The sequence below is a fragment of the Agelaius phoeniceus genome, chromosome 4 (genome assembly GCF_051311805.1).
Source record: "Agelaius phoeniceus isolate bAgePho1 chromosome 4, bAgePho1.hap1, whole genome shotgun sequence".
NCBI classification, from domain to species: Eukaryota; Metazoa; Chordata; class Aves; order Passeriformes; family Icteridae; genus Agelaius; species Agelaius phoeniceus.
Window position 1 is genome coordinate 16,400,571 of NC_135268.1, and position 14,960 is coordinate 16,415,530.

A 14,960-nucleotide genomic window follows, 5' to 3' on the forward strand; every position below is an offset into this window, starting at 1 on the left:
ACCATGAGAAGTGAGAACACTGCCTTAGCAATTATCCATAAAGACATAAGGGTAATTTACCAGAGGGGAAACTGTAATACATCATGGGAGGTGCAGTCATGGAATCACTGAATGGTTTGGGTTGGAAGGGACCTTAAAGATCATCCAGTTCCAACCCTACAGCCATGGGACACGGATGGACAGGGACACCTCCTACTAGCCCAGGTTGCTCAGAGCCCCATCCAGCCTGGCCTTGTGTAGGCTCTGAGTCTAGCTAAGAGCCCCAGTCTGATGTCCCATAAGGCATTCACCCAGCTGTGGAAGACAGGAGAATCTCAAATCAGGCAGAAGCTAATCTTTCTCATCAATTTGTTAATCCAAAATACTCTGCAGATATCTTATCCACAATTTGACACTTTAACTTCCCAGGTGGAGTATTGAAAAGTGTAAACTAGAATTTCCGTTAAATCACATCCATAACTATTTACAGTCATCCTAGTTTCAAATTCATGTTCTGTTAAACCCAGTTCAAGTTAAAAGACTCATCTGTAATATATACAACTGGAAGATCAGGACCAGGTGCTGCATTTCACCATAGATAATATCACAGAATCATAGAATCACTGGGCTGGAAGAGGCCTTCAAGATCATCAAGTTTAACCTATTTCCTGACCCCTCAACTAAACCATGGCACCGAGTGCCACATCCACTCTTTTTTTAAACACATCCAGGGATGGTGCTTCCACCACCTCCCCAGGCAGACAATTCCAGTACTTTATCACTCTTTCCATAAAAAACTTTTTCCTGATATCCAACCTATATTTCCCTTGATGCACCTTGAGACTGTGTCTTCTGGTTCTGTGAGATGCTGCCTGGAGAAAGAGACCAACCCCCACTTGACTACAGCCACCTTTCAGGGAGTTATAGAGAGTGGTCAGATCAGCTCTGAGTCTCCTGCTCTCCAGGCTAAACACCCCCAGCTCCCTCAGTCATCCCTCACAGGGTTTGTGTTCCAAGCCCCTCACCAGCCTCATTGCCTCTGGACGCGCTCCAGCGTCTCGATGTCCTTCCCAAACTGAGGGGCCCAGAACTGGACACAGCACTCAAGGTGTGGCCTCACCAGTGCCAAGTGCAGAAGAAGAATGACCTCCCTGCTCCTGCTGGCTACACTATTCCTGATATAGGCAGGGATGCTGTTGGCCTTCTTGGCCCTCAGTGCACACTGCTGGCTCATGTCCAGTTGGCTGTCACCAGCACCCCAGGTCCCTTTCTGCCTGTGCACTGTCCAGCCACACCATCCCCAGCCTATAACGCTGCAGGGGGTTATCGTGGCCAAAATGCAGGACTTGGCACTTGGACTTATTAAACTTCATCTTATTGGACTCTGCCCATACATCCAACCATTCCAGATCTCTCTGCAGAGCCCTCCTGCCTTCCAACAGATCGAAACATGCTCCCAACTTGGTGTCATCTGCAAATTTACCAATGAAGGACTCAACACCCTCATCCATGTCATCAGTAAAGATATTGAATAGAGCTGGCCTCACCACAGACCCCTGAGGGACACCACTGGTGATTGGCCCCAGCCAGATGGAGCACTGCTCACTACCACCCTCTGGGCCCGGCCATCCAGCCAGTTCCTAACCCAGCACAGAGTGCTCCTGTCCAAGCCACGGACTGCAGCTTCTCCAGGAGTGTGCTCTGGGAGACAGTGTCAAAGGCCTTGCTGAACTCCAAATAAACAACATCCACAGCCTTCCCTGCATCCGCCAGGCAGGTCACCTGGTCATAAAAGGTGACCAGGTTGGTCCAACACGACCTACCCCTCCTAAACCCATGCTGGCTGGGTCTGATACCCTGGCCATCCTGTAAGTGCTGCGTGATGACACTCAGTGTAAACTGCTCCATAACCTTACCGGGTACTGAGGTCAGGCTGACTGGTCTATAATTACCAGGATCCTCTTTCCCACCCTTTCTGTGAATGGGCATCACATTGACCAGCTTCCAGTCCTCTGGAACCTCCCCAGTGAGCCAGGACTGCTGGTAAATAATGGAGTGGCTTCACAAGCTCATCTGCCAGCTCCCTCATCACCCTGGGCTGGATCCCATGTGTGCCATGGATTTATGAATATCCAAGCTGCTCAGCAATTTTCTGACTGCCTCCTCCTGGATAACAAGGGGACCATTTTGTTCCCTGACACCATCTCCCAACCCAGGAGGACAGTTGTCCTGGGGACAAGATGTCTTCCCACTCAAGACCAAGGCAAAGAAAGAGTTAAGCACTTTCACCTTCTCCTCATCTGCAGTTACTGAGTTCCCTCCTGCATCCAGTAGAGAACAAAGGTTGATCTTACCCTTCCTTTTGCTGTTAATATATTTATAAAGACATTTTTTATTATCCTTTACAAAAGTTGCCAAATTAAGTTTGAACTGCATTTAACCTCCCTTAATTTTTTTCCTACATGCCCTAGCAAACCCCTTAAATACTTCCTTAGAGACCTGACCCTCCTTCCAAAGATGATACATCTTCTTTTTATTTCTAAGTTCCTTCAAATCCTCGTTGCCCATCCAGACTGGATGTTTGCCTTGTCAGCTCATCTTTGGGCACACATGGACAGTCTGTTCCTGTGCCCTCAAGATCTCTCTTTTGAAGCACGCCCACCTTTCCTGGACTCCTTTGTTTCTAAGGGCTGCTTCCCATGGAACTCTCTGAATAAGTCTCCTAAACAGGCCAAAGTCTGCCCTCCAGAAGTCCAATGTAAAACCCTTATTGATGTTCCTCCTGATTTCACCAAATATCAAGAACTCTATAATTTCATGATCACTGTACCCAAGTGGCCTCCAACCACCACACCTCCCACCAGCCCATCTCTGTTTGTAACACAGTCCCTTCCCTGGTGGGCTCGCTCACCATCTGTGGCAAAAGTTGTCATCCACCCACTCCAAGAACTTCCTGGACTGCCTCTTTTCTGCTGTGTTAAGTTCCCAGCAGATGTCTGGTAGGTTAAAGTCACCCACAAGAACAAGGGCTGGTGTTCCTGTACATTCTCTGGCTGCTTATTAGAATATGTTGTCCACCTCTTCCTCCTGGTTGGGTGGACAATAACAGACTCCCAGTGCCTCTGTACAAATGTAATATATGCACATAGAGAGAATTTTTTCCATTCATTAATTCAAACTTTATGATCTTGTCCTAGGAATACCTATGTTATTATGCAGTTATGATGTCAGTGTTATAAAGATGCAAAATGCATGTTTTAAAATCATTGTTTCCTTAATTTTAAAATCCAGTTTGAAACCACAGGGCACCAGTTATTATAAAACCATGCATTAAAATGTTTCATTTAAAACACACGTAAATAAAATCATTAGAATCCTTATGGCTGAAATTGTGAAGAACATTTTTTCTTAATTATATGACATATATATTATATTACTTAGTGTTTTATTTACAAACAGAAACACTGTTTCTACTGAAACACTGTTTCTACTGAAAAAAGAAAAAAAAAGTCAGATATCCTATCAGCTATGTACCTGTGTACAGTCCACAAAGAGACAGGTGCAAGCTTACAAAATTCTTTGATGATTTTCTAAGATGATTCTAAGTTAGTATCAATGAAATATATTAAAAAAAGAGCTCAGTTCTGTTCATTCAAGCATGTTCTGGCTTGAATTATATTAGTAAATATAAATTGCATCAGAAAAAGCACTGCTTTATGGCTTTGTTTAATTAAATTGGAAAATCAAAGCATTGGGACGAGATAACTTTATACCAGATAAAAGAATTGCTGAGGAGCCTTTTTACACTTTGACAAATCCAGATGAAATTTAGTATTTCAGAAATGGTCTGTGATATAATTAGAATAATTTTGAGACTCTGCTATTAATGAATATTAAATGAAAACCTTAAGGCTCAACTTAACTGATGTAATATCTCCCTTCAAAGTCATAATATGAAGCCTGCGTATCACAGGGAGTATTTTCTGTAAAAATATAAAGTAAGGATTGGATAATATAAAAATAGTAGCTAGTTCATCAAGGAGGAGAACAGTTTATAAAAAGTCTTCCCTCATAAATTCTTTTGCTAGCTGTAGCAGCGATGAGAAATGAAGAGCTCCTGTGAAATGCCCAAGGCCACACTTTGGTTAGGAGCTAAGAGCTACATCATCTTTAATGGGAGATACTCTTGTTATTGATGGAGGTGAGACCTGAGAGCAAGGGGTTTGTTGCAGAACAAAAAGGAGTTATATTGTTTCCTTAATTGCACAATTCACTGACAAAAGAGCACTAAATAGAGGAGGAAGCCCAGAGCACAGCCAGGGAAGTGGTAAGGAACTGCAGCTGGAATGGGTGGTGGTGTCCTACCTTGTACACGATGATGGGGATATCAATGACAATGTAGATAAGGTCTCCCAGTGCCAGGCTGGCTATCAGCGCGTTCGGGCCGTTCCTCATACACTTGTTCTGGTAAATGATCCTCAGCAGAGTGGCATTCCCAACCATCCCAATGATGAAAATAGCACAGGATACCACGGTGTTAATGTATTTGAAAGTTTCAGCAATCTTAGTCTGCTGGGAGCATTTGACAGTCTGGTTGGACACCGGGGGCTGCATGGTGGTGAGGAGAATGCTGGATTCCGTCCCTGAGAAGGTGGAAAGGGGATTTCCCGAGTCGCTCCGATTGGAAATGTCTCTGTCAGAGCTGTCACTGAGGACAAATCCCGGGACCAGCAGCAGCAAGGAAACTCTTAAACACAAGGCTTCCATCCTCAAGTCACCAGTGAGCAAATTCAGTGAGACAAGACCTTCGCTTTTTTCTTCAGTATTTCAGTGAGATACTTCTCATTTTTTCACCTGCGGAGAGAAACTGTAAGCAAGAAAAGAAAAGGAAAAAAAAACCCCACATAATCAGTACAACAGATAGTCTAACACATCTGTTTCTCACTTAGGGTAGATATCTGAGTGTTCAGCCTCTGCAGCACATATGTAGCAACACCTGTTTATACTTACTGTGCTGCTCTGAAATCTAGATTACCCCCATTACTTGTCTTACAAAAGGCAAACACAAAAAATTTCTTAAGTAAGTGATAGCTTATGCAAATAAGACCCCACAAAACCCTGCTGAGACAGAATTTGTATAGGGATGGAAAAAATAAGGGGGATGAAATTCTGTTTTAAAATATAGTCTTGCAGTCGACCTGTCTTGGAGACTTCTGAATGGTATTTTAGCTAAAAGAAGAGCTTATTATTTTTTCTTTGAAAAAAAGTGGTAAAAGCACTACATTAAAAATTAAAGGTAGTAAATTAATCAATTTCCTGAGTATTTTTGAGGTACTGCAACAATTAGACTTTATATGATTTTTGTCTGACTTATTACCTGGATTTCAAATGAGAACTGATAAGACATGTATTTCAAATCAAAATCTGGACCAAATCCAAAATCCCTAAATAACAGGAGGAAGATTTTATAGTCCTAGGATAGGCCTCCAGCCAGGAAAATACCTTCAAACTCTGTCATCTGGTTCTGAATGTAATTGCCATGCAACTCATGCTCAGTACTCAGCTACAGTGAAGTTAATAATAAAAAATTAAGCTCTTTAAGGATAAAAAAAATACTTGGTTTAGTATTCTAAACAACAACACATGACATTTCCAGGTACAGAAGAAAGCATCACAGAGTCCTGCCCTAGTAAGTGTGACTGCCTGTGTGTAAGCACTGCCACAGGGTTTGTAGATACCAAACCTCCAGTGAAACCAGGGATGCCATTTAAGTCCATTTTCTTGAAACCTTGGTTTAATTTAAGATAAAATTTTTTTACATGGTTTATATCTGCAAAACAAGACAAAGTACTTCAGTGTTGACAAAAGAAGAGTAGCAAATAAAGTATTTATAACTTTCTGATTTCCAGGGACTCGCCTGAAGTATTTGGGAGGATCCTTTTAAATAAATGAATCCTAATTTCATTCCCTGTGGGGCTGTTAAGTCAGAGTTTATAGCAAGACATTTACCAGAGAAGGAGGGAGAAAATTTACTGATAGTACTTCTGGAGGAGGCAGAGTATAAATATTTACTAGTATTGCAGGCTCCTGTTGTATGTGGTCTGTGGAAGTGTGTGTGTACCTCTGTGGAGCAGCAGATGCGATATTAACCTGAATATTCCTGTCTGGCATGCAGGGTGCTGTCCCTCACAGACCAGTGATCCACCTTTCAATCCTTGTACTGCTGTATTTGAGATCAGCAACTGGCCAACTGCGAGTTCCCATGGACTTAATTTCAAAGTTTAACATACTAAATAGTAAATCCTTCTTTATTTAATGAAATTAAATGCTGGTTATGACAGTATCTCAGGGCACTTAGCAACAGCATGATGCAAGTGTTTTCACTTTAGGTTTCTAAATCTTACTAGAAAAAACAGAGATGTTTGACTGTAACTCTTTTCAGGCAAGGATTAATACTTGTATTATTTTCTATGGTTACGGTTCCTCAATTTACAGATGGGAAGCATGTATCACTATTAAGGGTTTTCCCAAGTAAATGTGATAAAGCTATGAACAGAACCCACAGCCCTGTGTTTTAGTAGTTATATTAGTTTCCTCCTTGCTTTGTGACCCTTTTTGTGAAAATCAGATGTATGTATCATATAAACATGGTGGCAGCATGGCAGTCATGCCGCCAGCATGCAAAGCTGGGAACAAAATTGCCAATTACCATCTCTTCCCTCTCCCGGAAGAAACTTTTCCCTGAGAAGCAAAACGAGAAAGTTTTTAATAGGCTAACTTCTAAGGGTACTTTTTTATAGATTCCTGACAGCCCTTCATTCCTCTGTGCATATTTTTAAAGTATTTATCTTGTTGCAGAATATAACATGCAGCCTGCCTCGTATGAGTAGCACACTGGCATCCCTGATAACTTTCTGTGATAAGGTAATCTAGGATTATCCTTCACACACGCAGCCTGGGTACCTGCAGGGTGTGAGGGTGCTCTGTTAATGCGGGAGCCTCCCGCCTGTGTTGTGCCTGTGGATGCGGGGAACTGAATTCCTGACTTGCCTGGAGTATCAAGCCAGAAAAATTCCCATCCCGAGGTTCGCAAGAAGAGACTGTACTAGTGGAAATGAAATTGTTCCAAAGACCAGCTAAAACGTTAACAGTGCTTAATGAGTGTAAGGCAGCTGAGATGTGAACAGGAGCAAATGAAGCGGAGCAGGGCAGGAAGGCACTGAAGGGAACAACGCCGGCAAGGGGGATTTTCTGGGCTGTTCCCAGCGAGAGCTGCCGGGGAAGCCGCCCGCTGCTCCTTCTCCACGGGGAGAGGAAACACGCTCCTTGCTCCACCAGCGAAGGATCAATTCCAGCATGCACTGGCAAACCAGCGCTGCCTGCCCTGCAGCCTATATGGAGAGCCTCTGGCCAGATCCATACATTGTTAAACTTTATGCAATAACAGTTCCCCCAAGCTGCCTTGTGCCCGTCTCTTGTTCTCTCTCCCTTCCTGTCTCTCACACGCTCACAGCCGCACACAGAGGCGCACCGAGTCCCCGTCCGAGGGTTTCCAGCGGTGCGGGAGGTGCCCGCGGCTCGAGCCGGGCTGTTCCCGGCTGTTCCCGTCCCGGGATGGGTTCGGGGCTCCCGCAGCATCCCGCACATTTCCTTCCCCCGCCGCGCCCGCCTCCCCGCCCGGCTCACCCTCATGCTGCCGCCGCCGCCGCCGCCTCGGAGAATTTCTCCGGAGTGGCTTTTCCTGGGATAGTCTTACCAGACCCTCCTGCCTGCGTCTGACTGGGTGGAATTGAGAATCTCCACCTCCGCTACAACAGTGAACGAAAGAGACAGACTGGAGAAGTCGGAGCGTCCCCTCTTCACTGCCCCCTCCCCCAATTAAAACAAACCTCCAGCCCGAACTGAGCCCCTGCCAATGTTAAACACAAAGGCTGCCTCCCGGGCACAGGGGAACACGGAGCTCCTTAACTCCTTCCTCGCTGAAACCGAGCGCAGCTCCTTCGCTGGGCTCATCTAAACCACACCGGGAACCCACTGCTGTAGCTGCCTGCTAATGGCACGCAGGATTCTCAGCAAGGGTCTCTACCTGATCCCACCAGACGGCAGAGGAACCGTGAGCAAACTGATCCTTGAGCAAAATCAGATTTCCGTGGGAAATCTGATGAAATAAACCTCTTCTGCTTTGCATTTGCCCCCGGGCTGGCGGGGATCAGTCTCTGAAACAATCAGTAAAATTCTGTGTGAGAGAGTTTCAAAAATGCTGGATCCGTAAACGGAAACTGCTTCTGAGTGAAAATTTCTTTGATCCATCCAGGACACATCTTGATAATACATTTTAGTTGTTGCATTTACAAGGATAATAAGAGTGTCATTCCTATGTTTCCTATTACTATTCTTCTGTCAACACAGAGGTGCAAAAAAATCTGTGCAGAAAAAGTGGAAAGTTCACTTATACCTAATGATATTTTCTCACAATGAGAAAAAAATGTGTATCAGAGGGAGCAGCTTGTACAGGAAAGAGTTTCAAAATCCCTTCTGTCATGCCAGCAAGTTTATGAAATTTTGAGTCCTTTGTTGAATCATTTCAGGTTCCTCATTTCCTGGCAAGTTTTCATCTGGTTGTACCACAGAAATTATTTTCTAAACATATATATGGGCGTCTTCTGAATAAAAAAGGCAACCTTCCTAAATAAGATGTAAAAATATGTTGTCCTAAAACTGCAAAAGCAGACTGAAAATATCAATAGAAAATGTGATGCTAGTGGCCTGAAGAATTAAAATATCTGGCACTAAATCATGTAGGAATTTTTTTGAACTTTTTCAGTTTTGCATAGATAAAAGTATGTTTCTGTAATATGTTTGAAATCATCTGACAAATCTTGAACAGGAAAAACCAGCAACTGGATCGACTGGATTAGCAGTATTTTATCACTTGTAGAAAGTCATCTCAGTTAAATGAAGTGTCAAAGCACAGGATCTTTGAAGGAACATACCTGTTCAGCTGAGAATCACAAGGAGCCTACTGTTTGCAAATCAGGTAGAAAGTTTAATTCAAAATCTCAGGTTGCTGTGAAGTTCAATAAATGCTGATAAGCCACTAAATTATCCATATACTACTAAAACAAATCTTTACAGTTTGGTCATAGATACTTAGTATTAATTATTTGCTTTGTCAAGAATCATCTTCATGGTAAGTTGGAAAAATCATTGAAGAGCTGGAAAGGCTGTTATTAAAGACCGTGTGCACTTTATGGAGTGCTTTATTGAATGCAACTCTTATATCTCTTGTGTGTTCTCTAAACATTGTTAATACCCAATTCCTTTCCTGGGATCCTTTGACCTTTATGTCTAAACAATTAGAGCTGTAACAAAAAAAAAAAAAAAAAAGAAAAAGCAAAACAAACCAAAAAAGCATATTTCTGATCTCATTCAAGCACACATTTTTTTTTATTCCAATTCATAATAACATGATTCCATGCATAACTGTATTTACTATTACATGAAATAAATGTAATGAAATTATCAAATTTAGTATGCTGTAAAAGATCTATTTCTAGACAGCCTTTATGACTGCTTCTTTACTGACAACCCACATAAGTAGTATTAGCTATTAGAAATTACTGATCCATGTTTTTTTGTTATTTTTACTGTTGCTGATTTTTTAAATGAACCTTTGTTTTGTCTTTAATCTTCTAGGTGCCTAAAGCTCAGTTGATATCTTGTCTTAAACTAAGATAAATTCAAAAATTATATTTAGTGGTTCCTGCTTTTATGGTGTTCAGGAAACTTACATGGAATAGGAAGTTTTCACACAGGAATTATGAAAAAACTGTAGTTGCAAATGCAGCTGACCTCAGCTACTGGGAAAAGTGATAAAATGCAGTTCTTTACACTAAGATATTTTCATCTCTTAGAGACACTTTCACCATCATTGTAGGACTGCTGTCCTGTGCATGGAAGAGTTGACTGAGGACTCTGTGTACCAGTTTCGGCACAGTGAAAGTGTTTCCTCTGACCTCTTCTGTTTTGTGTCTTCAACAAACTGCTTAGCTTGTCTCACATAACTCCAGAGATTCAGAGTAAGGGCAACATATCAATCTCATTAGAAAAAAATCAGATTGCATTTGCAGCTGCAGTTGAGAAGACTATCAGCAAATATCAGCTTTTATAGAGCTATTGATTTCTGTGAAGCCTTCAGGTATTAGAAAGAAATACTTTCATTTTATTGGATTGAAAGGTGTGTTAGCAAATGTATTACCTGTTAAACCACTTACCTCCCCAGATTTGATATGAAATAGGAGCATATGATCATCAAGTTGTGGAGTCCTAAAACAAATTGCTGAGATTCAAAAGACCATAATCAAAACCAGGCATTGTCTATAATTGGCATTTCCATGAGCAGTCAGTTAGTGGCTTTATAACCTGTAGCATTTTCAGAAAATCGGAAGTTATTAATGACAAAGGTTGCAAATATCTAATTATTCTGAATTCTTTCACTAGATTTCTGACACAGTTTTTATCAGAAACAATACAAACAATAATAAATAGGAACCATTTGGAGAATTTGGAAAAATGCACCTAAATACTTTGGTTACAATGCTGGATAACTCTTTCACTTTGAATTCAATATCTAGGTCTAATGAACAAGAACTCAGCAAATTCAAAACTTCTCATGGAATCATGCTGATTTCAAAAACACTTGCTGGGCAGGTTTCTCAAGTTTTGTTACACCAGTTCAGTCAGAAGTTGCACCTCACTGAACAAAAAGAAATATCATCCAAACCATAGAGAGTATTTCTATCTTGTGTAGATTATCTGTTCTTTGACAAGAGATGCTGCTTTAGAAGAATTCAGTTTAAAATGGGACCCTCTAGAAAATCTAAATATGTTGAAACTCAGGGCTCATTAATTCCAGTGATCACTGAACCAGTTATTTGCTTCTGTTGTATAACATTTCTGTTTCCCAGCAGCTGATTTATTTAAATTTTATCTCTACTAATTCCATATCTGTAACTCTATTTATGGGCTTAGCACAAATAAATCCTGTTTCTGGCAAGGCTGCCTTGCTCCTCCCTCTCTTCTTGCCTTCTCCTTTCCTCCCTCCATCTTCCCCCTTTCTCTGTCTCTCTTGTTTGTTTCCTTCATGTCAATAGCAAATTTTGGCAATTTACAATAGGAATTTATAATTCAAAGAGAATTGTAGCCAGAATACTATTGTATTAGTTTATTCTTATAACTAGGATGTTGTTTGTATTAGAACCACTGAAATGTTCCTGCCCTTAGACTATGGGAACCTGAAGCTGTAAAAGAATCAAAAGGGATAAAGGATTGAAGTGTAAAGGACAAAATTGACCATGGATCCAAACAATTAATACAGGAACAACTGCAGGAGCTACTGCACCCCAAAAAGGAATATTAGTCAGGAGCTGTGGGTTGGGCGTATCTAAATTTTGCAGAATCTTGATGGAAAATTTGAGTAAGAAGTGAACTTCCTGGGCCATTATTGTGCAGATTGGAGAAGTAATAATATGTGCTGTTAATTCCCTTCAATTGCTGAGCATTTCAGATTCCTTTGGCGAGCATTTACCTACTGCGTTAAATGCAGTGGACTAAGAACATTTCAGAAAAGACTTACTGGGAGAGGCAATGCTGTTGGTCTTCATTTCCATAGATGGAAGCTCTAATTTTCAAGGTCTGGATCTTATAAATCTATTTCTTGGCAGGCAGTAAAGAAGAGAGAACCAGACTCTTCTTCCTGGTGCTCAGTGATGGAAGAGGAGGCAAAGGACACACAAGAAATGTGTTCTTGAAATACAAGAAATTAAATTTGAATATAGGAAAAACCGCTTTCACTCTAAGGATCATCAAACAGTGGCACAGGGTGCCAAGAGAGGCTGGAGAATCTCCATCCTTGAAGATATTCAAACCCCAGCTGGACATAGTCCTGAGTAACCTGCTTTAGGTGGCTGGGCTTTGAGCAGGGGCATGTGACAGATGATTTCTAAGGGTCTCTTCTAATCTCAAAAGTCTGCAAATCTGTGATTCAGGTGAGACTTCCATTATGTCAAGAGTGTTTTGGCTCAAGCTCTGGAATGATGATGTTCAAAATTCTTCAAGTTATGTTGTTTGTATTGGGAACTGATGTGGTGTTTAATAGAGCACTAGCTACACACACACACTCACATACCACACACACAAGAGTGCTTGTAAGTTGCTGTCCTGTGGCAAGTTGGATACTGTCCAAATAATGGGTGATGGTAACTGAAATATTTAGCAAAGAGTCTACTTTTAAAATATTAGTTCTATAAAATTAAGAAATTATTTTCTTCTTCACTTTTGAGGCCAACGCAGCAAAATGAGTGACCGTAGGGAGCATTTGGGGATCTTCATCCCCATTGTTTCAGGCAACCCTGAAGGTAGCTGTGAGCTGAGGAGCCTGCTCACAGCTTCAATGTCTTCAATGGTGACAGATAAAAATATTTCTACATGAGAAATATTCACAGAGAAATATGTTCACATGAGAAATATGGAATTAGTAGAGATACAATTTAAATAAATCACAGCATAGTCTTCAATGGTGACAGATAAAAATATTTCTACATGAGCCCCTCAGTATGCAGTAAAATATATATACATGAAGAAGAATAAAATAGCAATATGCCACAGAAGATGCCTGTTATGTAATCATGCAATGAGTGAAATTATGCAATGATTATAAACACACAAAAGAAAAAAAACCAGAAGCAATGAAAACCAGATATAAACTAAAATTTGATTTAAAGAACAGCAAGAGGAAGAGAATGTTTTAGATTAGAAAATCTTCCATAATTTACAAAAGTGTCAATCTGCATTTGCAGATGTGAGCCTGTGCAGATCACAAATTCTGCGATAGAGGAATGCTGTTCTGCTGCCAGATGCATCTTTTATTATTTTAAGCACTAATAAAATTATCTAGATAAGATAGTGAGATATTAGAGTGCCATTTTATCTTAATCTAAATAAGGTTAAAATTATTTCTATTGGCTACTCTGCAGTGAAGCTGTTTTTCATGGAAAACCCTGACTCATCTCACTTCTTTCTAATGTTTCTACATTACCTAATTTTTTTGTTAGTTTGTTTAGGTAACTAAAGCTGAGTTGAAATAAGCTGCTTGTACATTTACTTTGATTCAGTAAAGTCTCTTTTTTATATTATTTAACATTAAATGGCTAGCATAAACTATTCTACATTTTATCTTACTGTAAGCTACATATGTAGCCCTATTTACAGACTTATTGAGTGATAGATTAATTATAAACTTCTGAGTGTTTTTATAGATGTAAGGAATTCTCTGCAACACAATTTTGATATAAAAGATCAAGGTTTCTGGAAAAAGATTCACCATTCTTTTCTGCTATCTAGAAAATATTGTTGTAAGGGGATCCAGTATGGGTAAATGAAGGTAGTATAGAATGTAATCTTATCCCTCAATGAGTTGCAGCTGAACCAATTACTAAAGATTAGGAGCAGGCCTGATGTTAACAGGCCACACCTGTAGCCAATAAGAACAGTGTTATAAAAGAGTGGATTGGTGGGATCTGGAGTCAGATGGCTGCTGCAAGGACCAGGAAGAGTCAGTGCTTAGAGGAGCTGCCTGTGAGAAACATTGAGGAGGTTCGAAACTCTGGTAACATGGAATCCTTGCACTATAATGATAATAGAACTCTTGATATATAAGACAACGTGGTGTTTATTGGAAAACAAAGCTCACCTTTAGGTAACTAATGCAGCATTAAGACAGTGTGAATGGAAAAATCTAGATATGTGCTACTTGAGACAGAAGGAGCTGACAGTTCTTTAGATTTTGGTGCTGAAATATCAATCCTTTAACAGTGCAGCTGGCTCTATCTCAAGTTTGGAAAGACTGGGTTGGGATATGACTGTATTCCTGGCTATAGGATTGGTATGATGTGCTGTCTCATGTTGTCATGGCCTTATTGTGACCTGGATTTCCGCTGCAATGACTTTTACCTGGTGTGTGGATGATGTGGTTTTATGGTGTTTGGCTGTGTTAATGCAGTTCAGTCATACTAAATTTCAGAATGGTCAAGAAATCTGATTTTTTTTCTTGAGGATTCAGAGGGTTGGGAGGAAATTTACCTTAGCTTCCTTCATTCCTCTTCTACCCCAGCCTCTTCATAGAGAACCTTGTCTTTTCTTCTGTGGTCTGTCTAATAAAAACCTCTCCCTTCTTCTCATGTGCCTGGTAGTCCTCATCCACTGACACCAGTGATCATCAGCTGTCTTCCTCTTCCTGATCCTTGTCCTACTAATGACCCAGTGTGGCTCCTCCAGCAGCTGGGATTGTGCCCATTTCTTCATACGCTGAACAGGAAATGGTTGGATTTTGCTGTTTTACCCTTAATCCCAGTCATAGTGCTGGGGCCTAGTGGGCTGAGGACAGACAGACAAGCAAAGTGGGAGGACTGTGGCATCCCCCTTGGCTGCTGGCCATCTCTTGCTGCTCCCTGACAGCGGGAGAGTGTACTGGGAAGAGGGAGCAATTTCATGTGTCTAAGTCCAAGTATCCCAGAGGAAAGGTCCAACTCACTTCTGCTATCTTTAGACAAATCTTTCTTTCTCTGCTAACAGCAATTTTATTTGGTCTTATAAAATAACTTGAAACTGAAATGCTTTCCATGTGTCAAGCCACTATGTCTCAAATAAAGGGAAATGATGAAAAGCTAAACTAATGATTCTGTCATGATATACTAGCATATAATAATAGATGTGTATTGTCTAATTTTATTTTTATTCCTGTGACAGTCACTACTCATAGACTGTTCAGATTATGAAATGGAAAGGAACAAGAGCTATTGTTGCCAGTCTCCCTTTCCTGGCTGATATTCCACTACAGTTATAAGGACTTTCATTTTATGACATTGGATTTTTGTCATAAATAACATACAGAAGCAAGTATAAAATAAGTCCTTTGTATCAAG

The 14,960-nt window shown here is 40.8% G+C and overlaps 1 protein-coding gene across 3 annotated transcripts in view; it reads right to left on the bottom strand.

Moving 5' to 3' along the window:
- EDNRA (endothelin receptor type A) overlaps positions 1–7,852 on the bottom strand; it is a 33,238-nt gene extending 25,386 nt beyond the window's left edge. The window contains exons 1-2 of one of the 3 annotated variants that reach the window (XM_054633003.2): positions 7,666–7,852; positions 4,345–4,833 (exon numbers count right to left, since the gene is read on the bottom strand). In XM_054633003.2, coding sequence (XP_054488978.1) covers positions 4,345–4,746 — 402 coding nt within the window. In that variant the 5' untranslated portion in view covers positions 4,747–4,833; positions 7,666–7,852. Of the gene's footprint in view, positions 1–4,344; positions 4,847–7,665 lie in introns of all 3 variants that reach the window. The other 2 variants (XM_077176964.1, XM_077176966.1) reach the window with 2 other exon arrangements.
- Between the last annotated feature and the right edge of the window lie 7,108 nt (positions 7,853–14,960).